This window comes from Pseudophryne corroboree, chromosome 1 (genome assembly GCF_028390025.1).
Source record: "Pseudophryne corroboree isolate aPseCor3 chromosome 1, aPseCor3.hap2, whole genome shotgun sequence".
Classification (NCBI taxonomy): Eukaryota; Metazoa; Chordata; class Amphibia; order Anura; family Myobatrachidae; genus Pseudophryne; species Pseudophryne corroboree.
Window position 1 is genome coordinate 648,062,882 of NC_086444.1, and position 24,367 is coordinate 648,087,248.

Sequence of the window (24,367 nt, forward strand, 5' to 3'; positions counted from 1 at the left end):
AAATTTAGCACAGCTGCGATCAGGCACTCGGATATGCGGGGGGACGCCCAGCACAGGGCTAGTCTGCCCCGCATGTCAGTGCCCCCCCCCCCCTGCAGAAATGCAAAAGCAACGCACAGCAGGAGTAACTCCCGGCCAGTGCAGCTCTTGCGGCTGGCCAGGAGAACCTCCTCGCTGCCCGGGTTGCAGCGGCTGCATGTGATGTCACGCAGCCGCCGCGGCCCCCCCCCCCAACTGTCTGGCCACGCCTGCGTTGGCCAGACCGCGCCCCCCTCCCGCCCAGTGACCGCCTCTGCTTGTCAATCAGGCAGAGGCGATCGCTACAATGGCATTCGACCGCCCAGCATGAGCCGGCGCACTGCGGCGCCGGCGCATGTGCAGATCCGACCCGATCGCTGTGCTGCGATAAACTGCAGTGAGCGATCGGGTCAGAATAACCTCCATAGACTTTTTACTCCAGAGTTTGGGCTATAAAAATTATTAGTATAATGCAAAGAAGATATTTCAAACAAATTATCAGTATTTTTCATATATTTTATTCAGTCAAAACTCTAATTTAAACGTAAGTATGACAGGAAAGGCTCTGCCTCACCTGCCTCACCCCACCGTACGTCACTGGCATAAAGATTGTAAAGATCTATGGCACTTAATCGGAGAACACAATAGTAACATAAATAACTTAAACCACTCTGGACATATAAAATCATCAATAAATGCAAAACTGTCAATGAGAATCTGTTGGGAAAACAGGAAATTCTGTTCAGCAGCTGTTTTGCTCATCACCAGCACATTTGTAGCAGCAGTAAGACAGCAGCAGCAGGACTGGCTCCTTATGTGTCAGGCAGAGGATTCGTCAGTCACGTGGTGTACAGCTGTGGGGAAGGGAAGGGGCAAGAGGGAATGGGAAGGGAAGAAGCTGCCAGGCAGGCAAGCTGCTGCTGGGTGAGTGAAGAAGTCTCTGTCTGCTTTGCATAGAAGGGGCGGGGCTACGTCCTCGTTAAGAATGGAGTACAGATGCCAATCACAGAAACTACATTCACGTCTACTAGTGCGGCGGCTGTGGTGGCTGCGGGAGGGAGGTCTATCAGGGAGAGCCCACTATAGAGCCACACAGGAAGGGAGCTTCCAGTCACCGCTCAGCCAGCTCTGCACCACACACAGCCATCTGATCGGAATGGGGAGTGAGCTGCATCCTCGTAACGGAAACGGCACTGTGCGGGGTCCTCATGTAAGTCCCATGTCCTCCTATTGTGTCAGTGTGCCCTGCCCTGCGGCAGCTGAGGCCTGTCCGGCAACATCATGTGTATATGGCAGCTGCCTGTGTTTGTTATAAGCCATGGTACAACTCTGAATGAGATCGTGCACGGTATCTCTCCATGCTTTGCCCTTTGGTGTGGGCTCCTTGTTACTACTACAGCTGTGACATATACATAGGATGGGCTGTCTGACAGCGGCACTGGGTGTACCGTCAGCTGATCTGTCTCCTCTCTGTTACTGATCACTTATCACCCATAGAACTCCCCACACACACATATATGCTGCCGCCAGTAACAGTGACTGCTGTCTGCCACCTCACATCTTCATCACCATAAAAACGAAACGAAAGGGAAAGCACAGGGATGATCTGGTGGCAATGATTTCTATAAATGAAAATGCTGTTTATGTTTTAATACTGACTTACTTGACCTAAGTCCCTTCTGAGTGACATCTGGTCACCCTATTGTGCTTGACACATATGATAGGTATAACTAACATACATGGGAAGTTACAGTATGTGTAAAACCATTGGAAGCTTTTATATCCTTGTGCAAGTTGCTTGATAGTTTGTCTTTTGTGTTATGAACATGGAAGTGATGATGTTATGAAAAATTATTTAAACATCCTTAAAAACGTAAGTTCTTTTTTTTTTTTTGTATAAACCAAATATAGCAAAGTACAAAAAAACAACATGATTGTCAATATTGAAATATTTTAGCACAGAAAGGAACTAGCATGGTAGTAGCACACTGACAATTGTTTTAGCCCAATGGTTCTCAAACTGTGTACCTAGGCACCCTGTGTCTTGGACACTTGCAGGGGTGCCCTGGGTTAGTGGTCCAGGACCAAATCAGACTATTTATTGTCAATATAATGGGCAAACCAGTGTTGGTGACGGTCAATCAACAAATACGGGGACAAACAAACAAATATTGCTGCTCACCACACAACAACCTAAGGATGACATATAAACACAATTTACTTAATTTAATATTTATTTTCTAAATCTCTCAATAATACCCCTTTCAGACAGAAAATGAAATTACTGGGTGAAGCAGTTCCACCCGGTAATTTCATGAAACACGCGGGTCCTTTTTCTGTGTGAAAGGGTCAACCTGTGTTGTAATTCCCGGGACTTCCACCCTGGAATTTACCAGGGTCGGAGACACGGGAATTATAACACGGGTTGATCCTTCCACACAGACAAAATACCCGTGTTGATGTGCAAATTACCGGGTCAAAATTTTCGACCCGGTAATTTACATGTCTGTGTGAAAGGGGGGGGGGGGGGGGGGGGGGGTCAGGCAGGTCCCGGCAAAACGACCCGGCACTGAAATGCCGGGTAATTGCTGGGACTTTCAGACCTTTCTGTCTGAAAAGGGTATAAGAAACCTCTGGCCTAAGGGTGCTGTGCCAAAAATTCTGATACTGTGATTTCGAAAAGTATGGGAACCACTGTTTTTAGCCACAAAACGGAAGAAGAAAATATAAAGTTTGAGCTTCCAGACATTAACTGTGAAATATTGTAAGGGTCTTGTGCTTTTCATTGATTTTTCGATTGTTTGATCTGATCTCATGAACTGTGTTGAGGGTGTCGCACTTCTACTTTATAATCTTGGTGGGGGGGGGGGGTGTTAGAGGTTAAACCAGAAAACTTACCTTGCATGAGACATCTATGGGGACGCTACTGACAATTGGTGAGGAATAAATGCTTCTTTTGCAGACGCTTCTAGAGAATGACACATTCTGATCAGTTTCTATAAGTTGTAGTACCTTTCCCTCTCTACCACTTTCATAAATGACATCACATACAGTACCATATGCCAGGAATAACTATATTAACTTGTTTTAGTGATCATACACTTGGGCATATCGACATGTGCTTGCTATTATCCTATGGGGTGGTCTTCAGTATGCCGACTGTCGGGATCCCGGCGCACAGTATACCGGCGCCGGAATCCCGACAGCCGGCATACTGACAGATTTTCTCCCTCGTGGGGGTCCATGACCCTCCTGGAGGGAGAATAAATAGCGTGGCGTGCGTAGCGCGCCACCGTTCCTGCAGCGTGGCGAACCCAGTGAGCCCGCAAGGGGCTCATTTGCGCTCGCCACGCTGTCTGTATGCCGGCGGTTGGGCTCCCGGCGCCGGTATGCTGGTCGACGGGAGCCCGGCCGCCGGCATACCATACTACACCCATCCTATGTTGTCTGTCACCCTTTAAAAAAAAAGAAAAAGAAAAAAAGAAATCCTTTCCATTTAAAAGATGATTTATTTATTTTTTTGGTTTATATTTTCAAGCTTGGTGAATTCTGCAAACACTGGACCATGGGGTAAAATGTCAAAATAATAATTTGGATGCACTCTTAACCATTAGGCTTTGCAATAAATTTGCTTTTTTATTTTCTATCAATACAAATATTTTTTCTTTAAAACTGGTAACATATTTCTTCTGAAAATATCATATGTATATAACCAAGAGTATCGCATGAATAAAAACACATACATACATACATAAATAAACACTCTACTAATATACTTTACACAATTATGATGGCAAATGTGGGGTGTCCTTTTTCAATAATATATAACCTGTTTTGTAGATCGGAGGTATTTATAATGGGCCCATTGTAGGTGATAACTGAAATAAATGTTCCTGAAACAGATATATATATATATATATATATATATATAATGGCACCACTGCAACATGAATATATATTTGATAACAGGAGGCTTTTATCTCTATACTAGCTTTTTGCCCGCAGCTTAGCCCGCATGAAAATCTTAATGCAATAAGACTATTTTCATTGCGCCCATCTTCAATTTTAAGTTAACTACCCAACCCCTAAAAGAATTAGGGGTCTATTCATGAAGCAGTGAAAAGAGTGGAGAAGTGAGCCAGTGGAGAAGTTGCCCATGGCAACCAATCAGCTGCTCTTTATAATTTTACAGTATGCAAATTAGAAATGTTACTTCAATGCTGATTGGTCGCCACAGGCAGCTCCTCCACTGGCTCACTTCTCCACACTTTTCACTGCTTCATGAATAGACCCCTTAGCGTGAAGATACATAGCCTTAGCCTATATGTTAACAGACTGTCTAAGGAACATATACATTTTCAAAACGCGTTCAGCAGTTCCTGAGTTTATCTCGTACAAACAGCCAAACAAACGTTCCTTACCCGGCGTTGCCCAAGTATTTCTTTATCCCAATCTTCTATTAGACAGGAAAAGGAATGCATTCTATAGTATAAAATCGATGTAATTTTATTTACAGGTAATTAAACGTATAAGTACAGTATAAAAATTATAAAGTAAAATCTTTTACAAATTAACTATAATATTAATTTAACTTAAAACTTGATTATAAACAACATTTTTAGTTTCCCCTCCAGGTTCTACAGAGTTCTATTCATTTCTAAAAATTTCCAGAAGGTTCTACAGAGTTTTATTCATTCTATTTGACTAAACTTGGGCTTAAATGTCATCAAGACTGTCACCAATCAGCTTAGCAACCCCGAAAACTATGGATTTGACACTAATGTTGTTCATTTTGGACATTTTATTTTTCACCCCTTCTCACCCCCCATGCCGATGGGGGCTGAACTTGGACTGAAACTGCATCGGGAGTGTCTCAGTGACCCTGAAAACTATGGATTTTTACATGTCGCCCCCTTCCCATCCCCACCCCTAGTGGTGCTAGGGGTGTCTTACCCCCACAGTATTTTTTTCAGATTGTAAGTCATATGTGTACCAAGTTTGATGATAATTGCTCCAGGCATTCCAGAGTTATGCTGGAACATACATACACTCATACACACATACATCCATTTTTATATATATAGATTCCTGTGGCTTGTCAAAGAGTGGGAGCTTTTTTGAAAAAGCTCCCACATATAGGAGCGAAACCTGTTAGAGAATTTTTGCTGCTGCTGCTGCTACTTTGCTTGTTATTACTGAAAGCTGCCACTGCTAAGGAGGTATTCAACTATCCACAGCTGATTATTGAGGGGTCCCAGACCGCCTGCAGGAGAAAACCAGTATTCATCATCGGTGTGTTTGGAGCTGCAGCCACACACCGACACTGGGACTCAGGCGGAATCACAATTGGGACATACCTAGCCACTGGCGTGGCGTGCCTGGGAATCAAATGAAGAGGTCGCCACTACCTACTACTATATAGTGGTGAGATACCGAGCGCAGTCATCGGATTATGCACACGATCTAACAACTTGACTTCACTGCTGATTTCCCAGCCACAGGAAAAAAGCCTCCGTATACTTATACGAATATATATTCATGTTGCAGTGGTGCCCTCAACACAGTTCATGAGATCAGATCAAACAATCGAAAAATCAATGAAAAGCACAAGACCCTTACAATATTTCACAGTTAATGTCTGGAAGCTCAAACTTTATATTTTCTTCTTCCGTTTTGTGGCTAAAAACAGTGGTTCCCATACTTTTCGAAATCACAGTATCAGAATTTTTGGCACAGCACCCTTAGGCCAGAGGTTTCTTATACCCTTTTCAGACAGAAAGGTCTGAAAGTCCCAGCAATTACCCGGCATTTCAGTGCCGGGTCGTTTTGCCGGGACCTGCCTGACCCCCCCCCCCCCCCCCCCCCCCCCTTTCACACAGACAATTTGCACATCAACACGGGTATTTTGTCTGTGTGAAAGGATCAACCCGTGTCATAATTCTCTTGTCCTAAAAAGTACATTGATTACAATATGAATAGCTTGAGGCTAAATATAGAATGTACAGTCAATTTATTAAAAAAAACACTTTTTACAGGTTTTCCGTATGATTCATCTATTGGAATGCTAAAGAAACCTGTTTATATAACGGCTTTCAGTACATTCTGTGACAGTGTCTGCTGCAAACAGCAGTTAGGCAGCCAATTTCAAACACCTACTATGTTTTTGTTGTCTTTCCAGAGAGAAACTTTTTCTTCCTGTAGGTGTGCTACCAAAAAAATCAACACACACATTCACCACATCTGACTGCACTGTACTTCTATACTTCATGTTAAAGTACTTTATCAGACAATTGTTTACAGAGGAAGATGTGAGACAAAATAGAGGTTAAGGGACCGGAAGGATATATGAAAACTCGGTCCTACAGACGTGTTTGTCCAAATGTAGAAGTTAACAGCCTATAGTTTTAAATTTGTTTCTTAGCACACAACACAAAATAACTGTAGGTACTGTATCAGCGTCCCCTTAATAAAACATTTCTGAAAGTTTTATTCATTTTTTTTTCAATCTTAAATAGATTTACATGACTCATCTTCTACACTCCTCTTATCCAAAATATGTGACTAAGGGGCACATTTACTAAGCAGTGATAAGAGCAGAGAAGTGAGCCAGTGGAGAAGTTGCCTATGGCAACCAATCAGCACTGAATTAACATCTATAATTTGCATACTATAAAATGATACAGAGCTGCTGATTGGTTGATGGGGCCACTTCTTTACTAGCTTACTTCTCCGCTCTTATCACTGCTTAGTAAATGTCCCCCTATATAAGCAAATACCTCCCAAAATTCTCCTGAATTGTTATGCCACCTTCCCTCCATGAAAAAAAGTAAATTGCCTTTGGCGCAGTTATTCTTTTAATATCTATTTGTACTTGAATATAAGGAGAGAGAGAGAGAGAGAAAGAAAGAGCTGGCTTTTAGAGATGTACTGTAAGTAACTCTTCTATACTCTCATGTAATCTTCTTTTATCCTCAAAGGTATCTGGCCTCACAAGTGCCTCTTTCAAAGGTTAAATGTAAGGTAGTGTTCCCTTTAACACTTGAAAAAGGCACCTGTGAGCGTTGATACGAGTAAGCATCAAAGCAGGTTTTACAATATTGGCTTCAACACTGGATTTCTATAACTGAGCCCGCACAACCACACTTTTGAAATCCACTGGAGCCGCAACTGTTAACTACGATCGAGGAAGAGTTCTAGTGTATGAAATTTGCAGACTCCAGTAACTTCAGGAGACTCCTTCCGAGTCCAAAGGTCCCACAAAGCTGCCATAAAACGATAACTACCTCTGGTAAAGATTCGTAACTATTTTTGATGTGGCAATAAGTGGTACTTTAGTAAGGACTTTTTCTCTTACGTCCTAGAGAATGCTGGGGTCCACATTAGTACCATGGGGTATAGACAGGTCCACTAGGAGCCATTGGCACTTTAAGAGTTTGAGAGTGTGGGCTGGCTCCTCCCACTATACCCCTCCTACCAGACCCAGTTTAGAAAATGTGCCCGGAGGAGCCGGTCACAGCTAGGGGAGCTCCATAGGAGTTCTTTTAGTTTTAATATTTTATTTAGAGTTTAGGCACAGGGAGGCTGCTGGCAACAACCTCCCTGCTTCGAGGGACTAAGGGGGGAAGTAGTGTCCGCCCTGCGGGGTCTGAGCCACTATCTCCGCTGACAGGACACTGAGCACCTGAGGGGATCGACCGTTCCCCGCCACAAGGGATCGCTCACCCCGGCAGCATGCCGCCACCCCCTTACAGAGCCAGAAGCAGAGGTGTATCTAGGGGTCTGAGCGCCCCTGGCAAAGTAAGGAACTGGCGCCCCCCACCTCCCCCACCCAGGGGCACAGAGGGGGAGTTACAGATAGGCTGAGGTCAGGGACACTGACAGGGAATTACGGGGAGGGTGCAGGCAGGGATACTAAGGGGGAATTATGGGAAGGGTTTGGGCAGGGACACTGAGGGGGAATTATGGGAAGGGTGCGGGCAGGGACACAGAGGAAATTACAGGAGTGTATGGGCAGGGTCACTGAGGGGGCAGTTACAGGGATGGTGCGGGCAGGAACACTGAGGGGTAATTACAAGGAGGGTGTGGACAGGGACACCGAGGGAATATACTGTATGCACACATGCATACAGTTAAAAACCCCTCTCTAGGTGTGATTACGCTACATTTCCCAGTAAATCCAGTTGACAAGGTGTGCTGGGACTTGTAGTCTCAACACAGCTGGACAGGCAGTTACTGGTCTAGATACCTCTCCATACAGAGCTCTTTGTAACCTGTGATCCAGACTGCCAGGATAGACCATGCAGTGCAGCTACGGTACAGAAGACAATGTACAGGTATGCTCATGCTGCACTGCTGACTGGTGCTGATTGTAGTGGCTGGTGTTTGGTGACAGACCGCGTGGGACCAATGAGAAGGGGAACGGATGAGGAAGAGGAGGTGCCTCGCCCCTCTCCATACCTGGAAGTGCCCCCGCTCCCTGGCTATATTCACCATCATTGTGACTGTAGCCACAGAGAGTGTGAGAGTGCAATACGCTTCTGAGAGTCCGACAGTGGATGAGCACTGCTAAGGGATGTACTCAGAACTACTATGTCATTCTACCCCCTGGCCCGGGTGGCACTGCCGGGCAGCGCCCCCTCCTTAGCCAGCGCCCCTGGCAAGTGCCATCCTGGCCAATAGGAAGATACACCCCTGGCCAGAAGATCAGAAGATGGCGAGATACGGCGGCACAAGGGTAGGAGCACAGCTCTGTGCAGCTGCGCTCCGGGAAGGCTCAGCGGCACACAGTGTTGGCGCTATGAGGGGCGTCCTGAGCCAGTGTCTTAATACCCTACACTGGTCACAGACGCTAACCGGAGACTGAATCCCCAGGCTAGCGTCACAATCCTTTGTACTCAGACGCTAACAGGGAACAGAATCCCCTGCCTAGCGACGGAATCCTCAGGCTAGTATAAAGAATTTGTGCGGGAAGATGCGCCATCTTGCAGGGGCGGAGCTTCTCCTCAGAGCGGACCCAGCAGCGTTCAGCGCCATTTTCCTTTCTGCAGTTCCTATACACAGACGCTGACAGAGCTGTCCCTCCAAGCAACTCCAGCTATCCTGTGCGGTACCAGGGGGTTGTAGAAGGGGGTGAGGCGGTGAATTAGTTCTGTGTAACCTGTTACAGTACACAGTGGGCGCTGGTAAGGGGTGTCCTTTAAACAGCGCTGTGTGGGGGTTGGCTCCAAACTCTGGGTCTCTCTTGGCATTCTCAGAAGGGAAAGTGTGTGTGTGTGTGTGTGTGTGTGTGTGTGTGTGTGTGTGTGTGTGTGTGTGTGTGTGTGTGTGTGTAGGTTCCCAAAAACGTGCTCTTGCCCAGATTATGCAAGACAACACGGATACCGACTCTGACACGGCAGACGGTGATGGGGATATGCTCAGGGGGGCTGCATCTCTTCGTAAAGGGGTGCAGTTGATGATAGAGGTTATTAGGGATGTGTTGAATATTGCTGACACAACACCTGAGCAGGTTGAGGAGGCTTACTTTACTGACAATAAGAATGCCTCGCTAACCTTCCCTGCGTCCAAATAATTAAATGCTATTTTTGAAAAAGCATGGGAAAACCAGGAGAAAAATTCCAGATCACTAGGAAGGTTCTGGTTGCTTTCCCCTTCCCTGAGGAGGATAGAAAGAAATGGGAAAACCCACCCATAGTGGACGCCAGACTCTCAAAAAAGGTGGTTTTACCGGTTCCAGGCTCTACCACCTTAAAGGAGCCGGCTGATCGCAAAATTGATACTACGCTCAAATCCTTATACACGGCTTCAGGGGCGATACTACGTCCTACTATTGCCTGTGCATGGATTTCCAAAGCTATGGTAAAGTGGTCAGGCACATTACTTGAGGATTTGGATACAATGGATAAAAGTGACGTTGAATTGTTTTTACGTAACATTCAGGATTCTGCAGGATTTATGGTGGAATCCATGAAAGACCTGGGTTCAAAGGCTGCAGGAATTTCTTCCATGTCTGTCTCAGCTCGTCGAGGACTGTGGCTGCGCCAGTGGTCTTCTGACACAGAATTCAGGAGAGGTGTCGAGACCCTAACCTACACAGGTCAGGCTCTCTTTGGGGAAGCGTTGGATGCGTGGATCTCCACGGCTACAGCGGGTAAGTCACCGTTTCTTCCCTCAGCTGAACCTGCTATGAAGAAATCTGTTTCTTCAGCTGCATCACAGTCCTTTCGTGTTGCTAAAACAAGAAAGGTCAAACCGTCCAACACCTTCTTTAGAGGAGGTCGACCAAAATCCAAGAAATCTGCTACTGCGGGTTCCCAGGTACAGAAGCCTGCTTCCGGTACGCCAAAGTCCTCAGCATGACGGTGGACTGCGCGGCCTGGAGGTAGGGCCGGTGGGGGCGAGACACAGACATTTCAGTCATGTCTGGGTGTCATCCGGCCTGGATCCTTGGGTACAAGGTATTGTGTCCCAGGGGTACCGGCTGGAATTTCAAGATCTCCCTCCTCACCAGTTCTTCAAATCAGGCTTGCCAGCTTAGCCGGCAGACAGGGCTACCCTACAGGGAGCCATCCAGAACTTGGTGGAGGCACAGGTTATTGTACTAGTTCCTTCCCAGATGTAAAACAAAGGTTACTATTCGAACCTTTTCTTGGTACCGAAATCGGATGGTTCGATCAGGCCCATTCTGAACTTAAAATCACTAAACCCCTTTCCGAGGGAGTTCAAGTTCAAAATGGAGTCTCTAAGGGCAGTGGTATCAGGTCTGGAGGAGGGGGAATTCCTGGTATCCCTGGATATCAAGGATACGTACCTCCATATTCCGATTTGCCAGCCGCATCAAGCTTATCTCCGATTCGCACTGTTGGACTGTCATTTCAATTCCAGGCCCTGCCATTCGGCCTCTCCACAGCACCGAGCGTTTTCACCAAGGTGATGGCAGAAATGATGGTTCTCCTCCGCAGACAGGGGGTGAACATAATTCCATATCTGGACGATCTGCTGATAAAGGCATCGTCCAGGGAGAAGCTGTTACAGTCCATAGCTCTCACGACCCAGCTTCTCAGGAAACATGGTTGGATCCTGAATCTTCCAAAATCACATTTGGAACCAACCAAGAGGTTGTCATTTCTGGGAATGATCCTCGACACGGAAGTGCAGAGGGTGTTTCTTCTGGTGATACAAACAATGGTCCGGGATGTCCTGAAGCCAGTCCGGGTGTCAGTTCATCAGTGCATTCGCCTTCTGGGGAAGATGGTGGCCTCTTACGAGGCTCTGCAGTACGGGAGATTTCATGCTCGGTCCTTCCAACTGGATCTCCTGAACAAATGGTCGGGATCTCATCTACACATGCACCAGAGGATACGTCTGTCGCCAAAGGCCAGGATCTCACTCCTCTGGTGGCTGCAATTGCCTCACCTTCTGGAGGGCAGCAGGTTCGGGATTCAGGACTGGATCCTTCTAACCACGGATGCAAGTCTCCGGGGCTGGGGCGCAGTCACTCAAGGGGGAAACTTTCCAAGGAAGGTGGTCAAGTCTGGAAGCCAGCCTGCCGATAAACATTCTGGAATTAAGAGCCGTCTACAGCGGTCTTCTCCAAGCGGCCCATCTTCTGAGAAATCTGGCCATTCAAGTGCTGTTGGACAATGTAACGACAGTGGCTTACATAAACCGACACGGCGGAACGAAGAGCAGATCTGTAATGTCAGAGGTAACAAGACTCATCCTCTGGGCGGAAAAACACGCGTTGGCTCTGTCGGCAATCTTCATTCTGGGAGTAGACAACTGGGAAGCGGACTTCCTCAGCAGACACGATCTCCATACAGGGGAGTGTGGCCTCCATCCGGAGGTGTTCACGGAGGTGACAAATCTTTGGGGTGTACCTCAAATAGTCATGATGGCCTCTCGTCCCAACAAGAAGCTTCGGCGGTATTGTTTCAGGTCGAGGGACCCACAAGCCGTTGCGGTGGACGCCCTAGTGACTCCGTGGGTGTTCCAGTTGGTATACGTGTTTCCTCCACTTCCAGTCATTCCAAGGATTCTAAAACTCATAAGGAGAACAAGAATTCAGGCAATCCTCATTGCTCCGGACTGGCCAAGAAGGGCTTGATACGTGGATCTTCTGGATCTACTGCTAGAAGAGCTGAGGCCTCTTCCTCTTTGGGAGGACCTGCTGCAGCAGGGGCCGTTCGCTTATCAAGACTTACCGCGGCTACGTTTGACGGCATTGGGGGTTGAATGCCAGATATTAGCTCGGAAGGGCATTCCGAACAAGGTTATTCCTACCCTGATACAGGCTAGGAAAGGAGTAACGTCAAAGCATTACCATCGCATTTGGAAAAAATATGTGTCTTGGTGTGAATCCAAGAAGTTTCCTACGGTGGAGTTTAAACTTGGACGATTTCTCCTCTTCCTCCAAGCAGGTGTGGATATGGGCCTGAGATTAGGTTCCGTAAAGGTCTAGATTTCGGCCCTATCCATTTTCTTCCAGAAACAGTCGGCTGCCCTCCCTGAGGTTCAGACCTTTTTGAAGGGAGTTCTGCACATCCATCCTCCCGTTGTGCCGCCTACGGCTCCCTGGGATCTTAACGTGGTGTTGCAGTTCCTCCAGTCTGACTGGTTTGAGCCTCTACAGGAGGTTGAGGTCAAGTTTCTCACGTGGAAGGCTGTCACTTTGTTTGACTTGGCTTCTGCTAGGCGTGTGTCGTAGTTGGGGGCTTTGTCATGTAAAAGCCCATACTTTAATCTTCCATGAAGATAGAGCTGAACTCCGGACACGTCCGCAGTTCCTTCCGGAGGTTGTGTCGGCATTTCATATCAACCAACCTATTGTGGTGCAACTTGCTGCTGACTCCTCAATTTCATCAAAGTCCTTGGATGTTGTAAGGGCTCTGAAAATCTATGTGAAGAGGACTGCTCGTCACAGAAAATCGGACTCTCTGTCCTGTATGATCCAAAGAAACTTGGGTGTCCTGCTTCCAAGCAGACAATCTCTCACTGGATTAGGTTCACTACCCAGCATGCGTATTCTACGGCAGGATTGCTGTGTCCTACGTCTGTTAAGGCCCACTCTACTCGTAAGGTGGGTTCTTCCTGGGCGGCTGCCCGGGGTGTCTCGGCTTTACAGCTTTGCCTAGCGGCTACTTGGTCTGGGTCGAACACGTTTGCAAAGTTCTACAAGTTCGTTACATTGACCAAACTTCAGGTCCTCAGAGGCCAATCAGTTCTGCAGGAGCCTCCGCGCTCTCCCTCCCGTTCTGGGAGCTTTGGTACATCCCAATGGTACTAATGTGGACCCAGCATCCTCTAGGATGTAAGAGAAAATAGGATTTTAATTACCTACCGGTAAATCCTTTTCTCGTAGTCCGTAGAGGATTCTGGGCGCCCGCCCAGCGATTCGTTATCCTGCAGTGGTTACTTAGTTCAGTACTGCTTAGTTCTTGGTAAGTACTGTTTTGTTAGTTGGTAAGTAATATTGTTCAGCCGTTGCTGATGTTTCAAGCTAGTTAGCTTGGTTTGCCGTGTGTGTGTGTGTGTGTGTGTGTGTGTGTGTGTGTGTGTGTGTGTGCTGGTGTGAATATCGCCACTATCTGTGTAAAATCCTTCTTTCGAAGATGTTCGTCTCCTCTGGTACAGTTTCTAGACTGGGTCTGGTAGGAGGGGCATAGAGGGAGGAGCCAGCCCACACTCCCAAACTCTTAAAGTGCCAATGGCTCCTAGTGGACCCGTCTATACCCCATGGTACTAATGTGGACCCCAGCATCCTCTACGGACTACGAGAAAAGGATTTACCGGTAGGTAATTCAAATCCTATTTTTTTATTGAACATTATAAAGATGTTTACAATGTTGAAATTCCAATAATTTTGGACTCTAAAACCATAGCTCAATTTATACAATATGCAACCGTAGTAACATTCAGCTACATTCATTATGCTAATATAATTCAATATATGTTACTATATGTGTTTTATACATTTACAAAGAAAGACCTTTATAAAATGTATTTTGATTATATGTGAGTATATAAGCACAGGCTGTCTTCTTGGTTTTCATCTTCCAACCATATCCTGAATTGTCCCAGTCACCTTCTTACTATGTTTAGTACAAAAAGGAATCTGGTCAAGTAAGTCGACTGGCTGGGTAGCAGGACAGCCGCCTAAAATTGAGACTGCGCAAGACAATTAGGAGGTATGAAAAAAGTGACACATGAAATTATCCCTATGTAAATCTATCCATTCTCCACAGCATGCTGTTGGAAACATTGTTGTACAAAATACACCCCTAAACTATAGAACAAGAGTTGCTTCGGAATTTCCATAGGCTATGCACATGACACTAATAAGAGCTGATCACTATCACTGGTCCCTATCAGTTATTCAGCATACAGTAGGGATGGCCATCGGTGGGTTAACCATTGGTTATCTTCAATGGTTTCACTCACCGATGATCATCCCTACACTATTTACTTATTGGGCAACAGGCCAATCTGAGATGGGTGCTGGGCTTTGCAGGTCGTGTAGGGGGTGGTGCTAGGCTCAGTATGCTGGCGCCAAGAAGAGAGGGGCAAAAAAAACAATGAGCAGCTCTTTGACATTGATGGCAGAGAACCATTGGTCAGCTATCAATGATAAAGCCATCTACCATCGATGGTTGTTACCCATCAATGGGTGAAGCTCATCCCTGCCATATAGTAACATCACAGATAGTAAGGTGTTAGTATTCTTAGTAGCCAAGTAACCTGAACAATCTCCTGATCACTAGTGCTTTTCATTAACAATAGAACTGCATTCTCAGCAGGAGGCATCATTGGAATCTGCTTAAAGAATATCTGTCGTAAAAAATGAAACTCAACATGAATTTTGTAAATATGTGCTTTTATATGGGAAAAAAATAGAATCATTTTCTAAAACAACATTTACAGATAATAAAAGTACTTTGCTCTTAAAGCATTGTAAAGTGTCAGGCTTTGATGTTGGACTGTTTATCAGCAACGACACACCCTCTTCTGCTCATACTGTATATTCTGAAGTCTAATGTCAAACAAAGCTTATTTAAAACGTATTTGTATCAGCAATAGTAAGAAGTCTACTGCAACTCCTTTTCAGTGACACCAGTTGCATTAACATATATTCTGTTTATTAAGGTCTTAAATAAGTCATGAGAATGAGAAAGCATTAAACCTGTCTTTATTACATCAGTCTTTAATGGGATTTATATAAAGTTTAATAGAAATATATTCAAAGTTACATTTTATGAGATGTGATTTATTTCTGTATCAACTTCTTTATTGAAAAATTTCACAGGTAAATTAGGATATAGAGAGAAAAAAGAGAGAAGGACATTAACCTTAAGGGAGCTAGGTACAGTTTACACAAAGAGGCTGAAGCTCATTTAACCAATTACTATTTCAGTTAAACAAGTATACAGAATGTTAATGACCAAATTAACAGGTGTTATACATAACAATTTTACACATCTGAGTGAGGAGAGCATAGAACAGAAAGATCAGTAGAACCGCTATGAATAGTTGCGTGACCCATTTTTTTCTCTATATAGGTTCCAGCCAAACCACTTAATAAGAATGGAGGTCGGAGAAGAGGCATATTTAGCCTCTGCTGTCTTGAACATACAGTATAGTGTTTATGGACCTTGGGGGTAATTCATACCTGCTCGCTAGCGTTTTTTGCAGGTCAGAACTGCGCATGCGTCGCATGGGTACAAAGCGGATTGTTGCTGTGCGATGGGTTTTACGAAGAATCCATTCGCACAGTCGATCGCAAGGAGATTGACAGGTAGAGGGCGTTTGTCGGTGGTAACTGACCGTTTTCAGGGAGCGGTTGGAAAAACACAGGCATGTCCAAACGTTTGCAGGGCGGGTGTCTGACGTCAGTTCCGGGACCGGACAGGCTGAAGTGATCACAGAGGCTGAGTCTAGTTCTGGGCAACTCAGGAACTGCACAAAGTTTTTTTGTACCACTTGGCTGCACATGCGATCGCACACATGCACAACTAATTCCACTGCTCCCTACATCTCCAGCCTCCTCTCCCTTTATACTCCCTCCCGCCCACTACGGTCGGCTGATGACCGTCGCCTCTCCTCTGCCTTGGTCACTGCTTCCCATGCACGAGTTCAGGATTTTGCCCGTGCTGCACCCCTTCAGTGGAATGCGCTCCCCCGCTCCATTAGACTCTCCCCGACCTTGCAAAGCTTCAAACGGGCACTGAAAACCCACCTATTTATCAAAGCGTACCCCTCCAATGCATGACCTAGTCCTTAGGCTGCTCCTCCATCCCCCTGCCCCATGCCTTGGACATCTCCTTCTACCTGCTTGCTTGCACCTCATGTCATCTGTCTGTTGCCCCTCCCCACTAGATTGTTAGCTCTTCAGAGCAGGGCCCTCTTTCCTCTTGTCTAAGCCCTCTTCTTGACACATTTCACTCAGCGACCATCTTTACCTGCTTTTTCTCCTGCTGGTAAATGGCCCCTCTCTATATATGGCCACCAGCCCCAAGTAGTACAATGATTACTCCTTCGCTACTTACATCTAAGCTGTATTATGTTTTGAGAATTGTAGTGCTCTTTGTTACCTGCACTCCATTTTTGTTATTTATTTACTGTTATGCTAAGTTTTGTCTCCCTGTACTGTCCTTTGTACGGCGCTGCGAAACACTTGTGGCGCCCTATAAATAAAATGTAATAATAATAACTAAAATACACTCTCCATAATTGGGCAATAGCGGCTTTAGTGACAATCCGGATGTGCCCCATTATATACTTATCCCCTGGGGAAAGTTGACCCAAATATAGATAAAATATAGCTATAGTCAGATCTGCCGGAATATCCCATCTTAAATAGAACTCCCATCTTAGTAAATTTACCCCACAGAGAGACAAATTTTATGTCGCCGCTCTGAAGTAAAGTAAGCCCTCTAAATCAACTTGAAAAACATTTCTGAGTGGTTAATGCACTTGGAGAGATTGAAACATGTACTGAAGATAATGTCCCACTCTTCTTTTTTAAAGGTCCTAGCTAAATCTCTCTGCCACTTAATCAGAGTACCTAATTTGCCCTTCTTATTAGCTGAGAGTTGAAACTGATACCACCAGAAAATCCCCCCCTTATGTGAGAAAGAATGAAGCGGGCTTTGATAAATGATGCAAAAGCTAGTTTCCTTAGGAGTGAGGGAAGAAAAGATTGGAGACAATTTCTCAAATGCAGATATTTAAAGAAATCCTGCTTCTGAATGTTATATTGATCTTGCAAATGGGAAAAAGATGTTAAATTATCTCCAATGAAAAGATCTTCTATCGTATTTATCCCACTCCTTATCCATCTATCTAATATTAAATTTGGGATTAAAGTCATCAAGGAATTTAGTGACAATAAGGGAGATGGTAAAATTATCTTGTTACAAGAGGAGACCAATTTATGCCACACTTCCATAGAAGTCTTGATTGATTTACAAGAAACCACCAATTTGCGTATAGCGGATGGTGGCATCCACAATAAATCTGATAAAGCTACTGGGAAGATATTACAGCTCTCTAAAGTAACCCATGGTTTCGGGGTTTCTATTTCAAACCAGTCTCTAGCTTGGCTCGGGAGACATGAAGAAAGGTATTTCTCAATATCTGGGAAAGCTACTCCTCCCGAGGATTTAGAAGGAGTAAAGATACTCTTGGCAATTTTAGGTTTAGAGCCCTTCCAAATGTATCTGGTCAGAATTTGGTTGTATTTATTGTATAGGTATTTTGGAAGTGTTCTAGGAATAGCGCGGAATAAATACATTTGTTTATGCTGGATGACCATTTTTGCTGCCGCAACCATGATACCTCCTGCATCATCCACTTTCCAGTCAACCCCTCAAAAGCTCTTAATATGATGGCCATAGATACATTCAATTATGTTATCATCGCTTGCCAGGTCAATCCCCAGATATTTCAAAGAGCGCCCCTGCCAGGCATATCTGTAGGATCCTTTTTATCCTGTAATACTGCGTGTATCTCCGGCAAAGAGGTCTTACGATCTAACACACATAGCAGAATATCATCTGCGAACAAACAAATTTTATGAGGATGACCTCCAACTGTCGGGCCTCTAATTAATTCCTGAGACCTAATCCATTCAGCCAGAGGCTCAACTGCCAGTTCAAAAATAAGGGGGGACAAAGAGCACCCCTAACGCATGCCATTACAAATATCAAATCCTGGGGAAAGTCATCCATTTTTACAAAAACTGTAGCTGATGGTGTCGAGTAGAGTGCCAGAATGGAGTCCAGCATTCTGCAGTCAAAGCCAAATTTTTTCAAAGTGGTTTGCAGAAACCTTCAATGTAGTCTATCAAAAGCCTTTTCGGCATCTAATGAAAGGACTAAAAGGGCTCATTCCTGGAAATACAGTGTTCAATAACATTTATCACAGTGCGCATATTGTCCAGGTCCTGCCTGTTCAATAGAAAACCCACCTGATCGGGTTTAATAAGGGACGAGAGAAGAGGACATAACCGATTAGACACCGGTTTGGCAAATAGTTTAACGTCTGTGAACATATTAATTTTTAAAATATACACAAATAGGCCTACCAATAGAAAATGTTCCCATATGTAATTCCAAAACATTAATTTTATTAGAGTATGAATAGAGTAGAAGAGTATGACTAAAGTAGTTGCAAGTTGCCCTTATCCTAACAGCTATAGCTTTATCTGATTCTATAAATATCATATATTTCTTCAGTGCTCTAGAAATATCTACACTTTGAGTGCTTGTTCAACTATATGCACTGAGAAAATGGGTATACAGCAGTCAGTATGATGCATTGTGTAGCGTATAGAGGTCTGTATGATGCTCTCCTTATGGTATGGCAGTCACTAGTATGCTCTCTATTCTTGTAGTCACTGATTTTCTCTGTAATGTAGGGTGATCTGCATGATGCTCTCTGTATTGTGTGGTCACTGGAATACTCAATGTATTGTATGATGCTTACTCTGTTATAGTGATGACTAATATCCTCTATATATGGTGGTCATTAGGATGAGCTCTTTATTATATGGTGGTCTGTTTCGTGCTTCTTGTATTGTATGGCAGCTACTAGGATGATCTCTGTACTGTGTGGCAGTCAAGAGGATCTCTGTATTGTAGGATGGTCACTATAATGTATTTTTTTGTATGGTCGTTAATCGCATGCTTTCTGTATTGTATATCGGCTACAAGAATGCTGTTAGCATTGTACAGGTGTCACTCTGATACTCTTTGTATTGAATACCAGTTATTCTCATGCACTCTGTATTCTGTGGTGGTTAGTGGGATGCTCTCTGTATTGTATTTAGGATGTTTTCTGATGGAGAGAAGCCTAACAATATCTATAACAATAGCCACACCTCTTTCATGATGCACACTCTGTCATGCCATAGAAACCCCTCTCTAGATATTGGTGGTTGGGGGACTGGGTGCAGTGAGTATTTTGTTATTCCACTCCAAATCAACACAGGTTTCAGACTGACCGTTTTAGATTGTAATGAAATTTGGTATAATAAATGCTGCCATGGGTGTAAATAACCCCACCAATTCTTAGGCTGATATGTTGAATGGTTTGCATGTGAAGAAATGAACGCAGATCTGGCTGCGTATATCTCTGAATAACCCCCTATGTACTTTTCATGATAATGATAAAGTGGGTAAACTGTGGGCTTTTCAGATGCTACTGATATTCATTCATATGGGTACTGCAAGTGAACTGAATATGTGATTATTGCTGGGTTTATGTTTAATCTGTCAATTTTTCCTGTACTGTGGGCCTCAGTATAGCAGCAAGTCCCACCGCTCACCCATTTAAGTAGCGTACTCAAGTGCATCAGAACACCAACTTTAAAGTAACTGAAGACAAGGGACTAAGAAAAGCTAGTTGGCACCAACGTGTCTCATGACTATGTCAGGACATTGAATAATGGCTTACGTTGTAATATGCTGGTGCTGACCTACCTTTTCTGGACAAGTGTCAGCACAAGTTTGTCTCTTCAACTTCATGCACCCAGCTCAGGGCACCAAAAAGTATTTTATTGATTTGCAATGGCAATCAGGATATTTTTAAGCCCTGAGCTGGTAACTGGATTTCAAATCACCCAATGCAAATACAGTAGCAGGTAATCATTAAACACTTCTGTCTACACAGTGAATAAACAAATTAAGTGATGCATCCATACATCTAAGCTGTGATTCCTCGTTGATCCGATCCGATGATTGGTTACTTGTCAACTGATCAGCAAAATCCCACATGTTAAAAGGCCTCTAAATCTAAAAAGTAAAGAGGCGAAACAGGAAGAGCTATAGTGACACGATTTATTATAGTACATCTACCCCCAGTGAGCCTGTACCCAACGAAATAAGAGCCTACTGTGTTAGTCACATAATAGGGCTAGGAGATGAGACAAGGATAACTTTAGGCATCGGTAGAACTAGAGCTAGTGTTCAAACTTGAGGAAAAAAGGTGTTTATGCACTGAGCTTTAGAGAGAGATGAAGTACCAGCCAGTCAGCTCCTAACTGCCATTTTACAGGCTGTATTTGAAAAATGACAGGAGCTGGTTGGTTAGTACTTTATCTCCGTCCATTTTATCTCTCTCCAAGTCTTCATACGTAGACCCCTAAGAGGAGGGGTGAATAGTTGGAGGGGAAGTGGTATATTTTGTTGATATTCACAATGTCGGCATCCATAATATCAACATGCAGTATGTTGACACTGATAAATGTCAACATGATTAGAATGTCGAGAAAATGTCTCTGGTGGTCTAATGGTGACTTACCTAGTCCAGTGGTGTTGCCAGATCCAGCAGAGAAGTACTGATGACTTCTGGCGGATCCTGCGTGGCTTCCAGTGGTAAGTATTGCTAATACTAACCATCCCCCTAGTGCAGTGATTTTCAACCTTTTTTTACTCGCGGCACACCAAACAATATTTTAAAATTGCCAAGGCACACCATCAGTTCCCCACAGAAAAAAACAAAACACACATTGGCCGTCACAGTAAAAAAAAATCCACACATACATTGGCCTACACAGAAAAAAACAATCACATTGCTCCCCACATAAATCATGTTGCTCCCCACATGAATTATTCACATTGTTCCCCCCAAAAATCCATAAATCCTTTTCTCAAACGTCCTAGAGGATGCTGGGGACTTCATAAGGACCATGGGGTATAGACGGGATCCGCAGGAGATATGGGCACACTAGAAGACTTTCAATGGGTGTTAACTGGCTCCTCCCTCTATGCTCCTCCTCCAGACCTCAGTTAGACTCTGTGCCCAGGAGTGACTAGACACACACTAGGGGAGCTCTACTGAGTTTCTCTAAAGACTTATTGTTAGGTTTTTTATTTTCAGAGAGATCTGCTGGCTACAGGCTACAGGGGAGAGAAGTCAGACCTACTTCTACTTAGTTCAAGGGCTCTGCTTCTTAGGCTACTGGACACCATTATCTCCAGAGGGTTCGGTCACTTGGTTCGCCTAGCTGCTTGTTCCCGGAGCCGCGCCGTCACGCCCCTCATAGAAGCCAGAAGAAAGAAGCCGGGTGAGTATGTGAAGAACAGAAGACTTCAGTAACGGAGGTACAGCGCGGCGGTCGCGCTGCCCTCCATGCTCCCACACACCAACGGCACTCACAGGGTGCAGGGCGCTGGGAGGGAGCGCCCTGGGCAGCAAGTTACTGAGGCTCAAATCCGCTGGAGATGCATATTAGGTACCTAGGCACCGTGTACGATCCCCCGCCAGTATAAACCAGCGGCCACGCTGCGCGCCATTGCTCACTCGCACAGCGGCTTTGCAAGGGTGCAGGGCGCAGCGGGGGGGGCGCCCTGGGCAGCAATAAAAACCTCTTTGTGGGTGTAATAAAAGGTGTATACAGTGCGTGTGCACTATATAAGGACCCCCGCCAGCATAGAAAAGTATTTAATAGAGGGGCTGAAGCGCGCCGAGCAGGGGCGGGGCTTAGCCCTCACACAAAGATTAAGTGCCATTTTCTCCATGTCCCCTTCAAAAGCATGTATATAGTGCACATGGGGGGGGGGGGGGGGCACAGTGTGTTAGTGCTATATAGAAGGGAATATGGCACTGTTAGATAATGGGCATGTCATCATTTTTGTGTGCATATATCTCTGTGTGTTCCCTGTCAGATATACATACTATAGCTTTTTAGTCAACTTGTCGACATGCTTGAGTTTTCTGTCGCAAATGGCTGTGGGGATCGCTGTCGGCTTCGCCAACACCTGTTGGTGCTTGATTCGGTAGATGCGGTATCAGCAGGTCGGTAGTTGTATGCTTGTTAAAAGTAAACACTGTTTGGGAGACACAGTAGTATGTGGGTGGCCCTGTCGGCACCGACTGTTATTACTGGGTGTAAATTAACATGTTGTAACTGCCTTATACTTGTATATATATTTACATGTATGGTACAGGTCCATGTGCTTGTACCTCGAACACAGATATGGTAGTGTATGTGGGGAAGTGTTCTTTAAATTATATATGTATACTTCCCTCGGACCTCTCGGGGTTGCAAGAATGTTATTTTGCCTGGTTACTACTCCCTGCTGTCGACGAATACTAGGTTTTCTGTTGATCATAATGTTTCCTGGTAGATCCACAACCGGGGCATTCAGTACATGGTCATACACATTCAGAACACATTAATGTCACTAGGGACCCGAGGGTTCCGGACAATCCGCTTATATGTATGTTATATATATATATATATATATATATATATATATATATATAGTCCAGATTGAGAACCCGCACTCAGTGCTGACGAAATGATTGATGGGAGGGTGCCCTCAGCAAATAAATAATGCAGTAGAAGACAAGACTGCGGCACTTCAAATGCAAAATAATGTATTAGTTTAAAATGTCATGACAGCGCTGCATCAGGCAACGTTTCGGTACTCACAGGTACCGTTTTCAAGCCACATGCTGTCTAGCTGGGAAACAACAAACAGAACAAACAGAAATGACAAAAGTCACTTACCTAAGTACCCCCCGCCGCTGTAGGAAGCCGGGATGCGGCCGCGTCCCACGTGGCATCCGTCCACTGCGGGCGCTGACCAATGACATCATGCCGCTGGCGCCGGCGGTGATCCGGGCGGACGTCTTGCGTTGCCTGGCAACCGGACGCCGCAGCTGTGTCGCCTCCCACAGCGGCTGAAGGAAACAGACAAATCATGTATGATGTTACTGTCAACAAGGAATCATGGGGAAAAAAACATATGCATACTGAAGTAAATACATGCACAAATATGGGCACAGATAGATACTACTATGAGAATCAACATACATGGGATGAAACATGTACTTAAGTGAAGTTAGACGTAGTTACATGAAATAAAGTATAATTAAATATAATTAAGTATATGTAAGTACAGGTTGAGTATCCCTTATCCAAAATGCATGGGACCAGAGGTATTTTGGATATGGGATTTTTCCGTATTTTGGAATAATTGCATAACATAATGAGATATCATGGTGATGGGACCTAAATCTAAGCACAGAATGCATTTATATTTCATATACACCTTATACACACAGCCTGAAGGTAATTTTAGCCAATATTTTTTATAACAGTGTGCATCAAACAAAGTGTGTGTACATTCACACAATTCATTTATGTTTCATATACACCTTATATACACAGCCTGAGGGTCATTTAATACAATATTTGTAATAACTTTGAGTATTAAACAATGTTTGTGTACATTGAGCCATCAGAAAACAAAGGTTTCACTATCTCAGTCTCACTTAAAAAAGTCCGTATTTCGGAATATTCCGTATTTCGGAATATTTGGATATGGGATACTCAACCTGTATATATAAACCCTACTGACAAAGGGAAAAAACGATGAACCCAGATCAAAAAATGAAAAACCTTGATCACTATGTATAAATTATATAAATGCAAATGCAAGCGCAAATATTCCATTTAACAAAGGTGATCGCAGGTAAATAAAGTGTGAAAAATACAGCTTAGAGGAAAGTGTTCCAGTTGTAACGTTCGTTCAAGCCAGCTGGCGATACTGTGTTGAGACTACGGATCCACTTCATTTCACACTTCAACAACTTTCCACTGCGGTCTCCACCTCGCAATGAAGCCGGGATATGATCGATTAACATATGTTTAAGTGATGATAGAGGGTGGCCCAGCTGTTGAAAATGCCGAGCCACAGGTTGGTCTGAATTCCCGCTGGTGATGGCCTTTCCAATCGAGGACCGATGCAGCGCCATACGTTCTCGGGCTGTACGAATCGTTTTGCCCACGTAGTACAAGTTGCATGGGCAAATGATAATGTAGATCACGTAGGTGGAAAGACAC

At 44.6% G+C, this 24,367-nt stretch overlaps 1 protein-coding gene across 2 annotated transcripts in view; it reads left to right on the plus strand.

Annotated features, from left to right (window-relative positions):
• Positions 1 to 918: 918 nt before the first annotated feature.
• Positions 919 to 24,367, plus strand: part of GNE (glucosamine (UDP-N-acetyl)-2-epimerase/N-acetylmannosamine kinase) — a 136,767-nt gene continuing 113,318 nt past the window's right edge. The window contains exon 1 of one of the 2 annotated variants that reach the window (XM_063914625.1): positions 919 to 942. Coding sequence is in view for 1 of the 2 variants with exons in the window: in XM_063914622.1 (XP_063770692.1) it covers positions 1,004 to 1,228 (225 nt within the window). In the remaining variant the exon portion in view is untranslated. Of the gene's footprint in view, positions 943 to 973; positions 1,229 to 24,367 lie in introns of those variants that run through there. The other variant, XM_063914622.1, reaches the window with a different exon arrangement.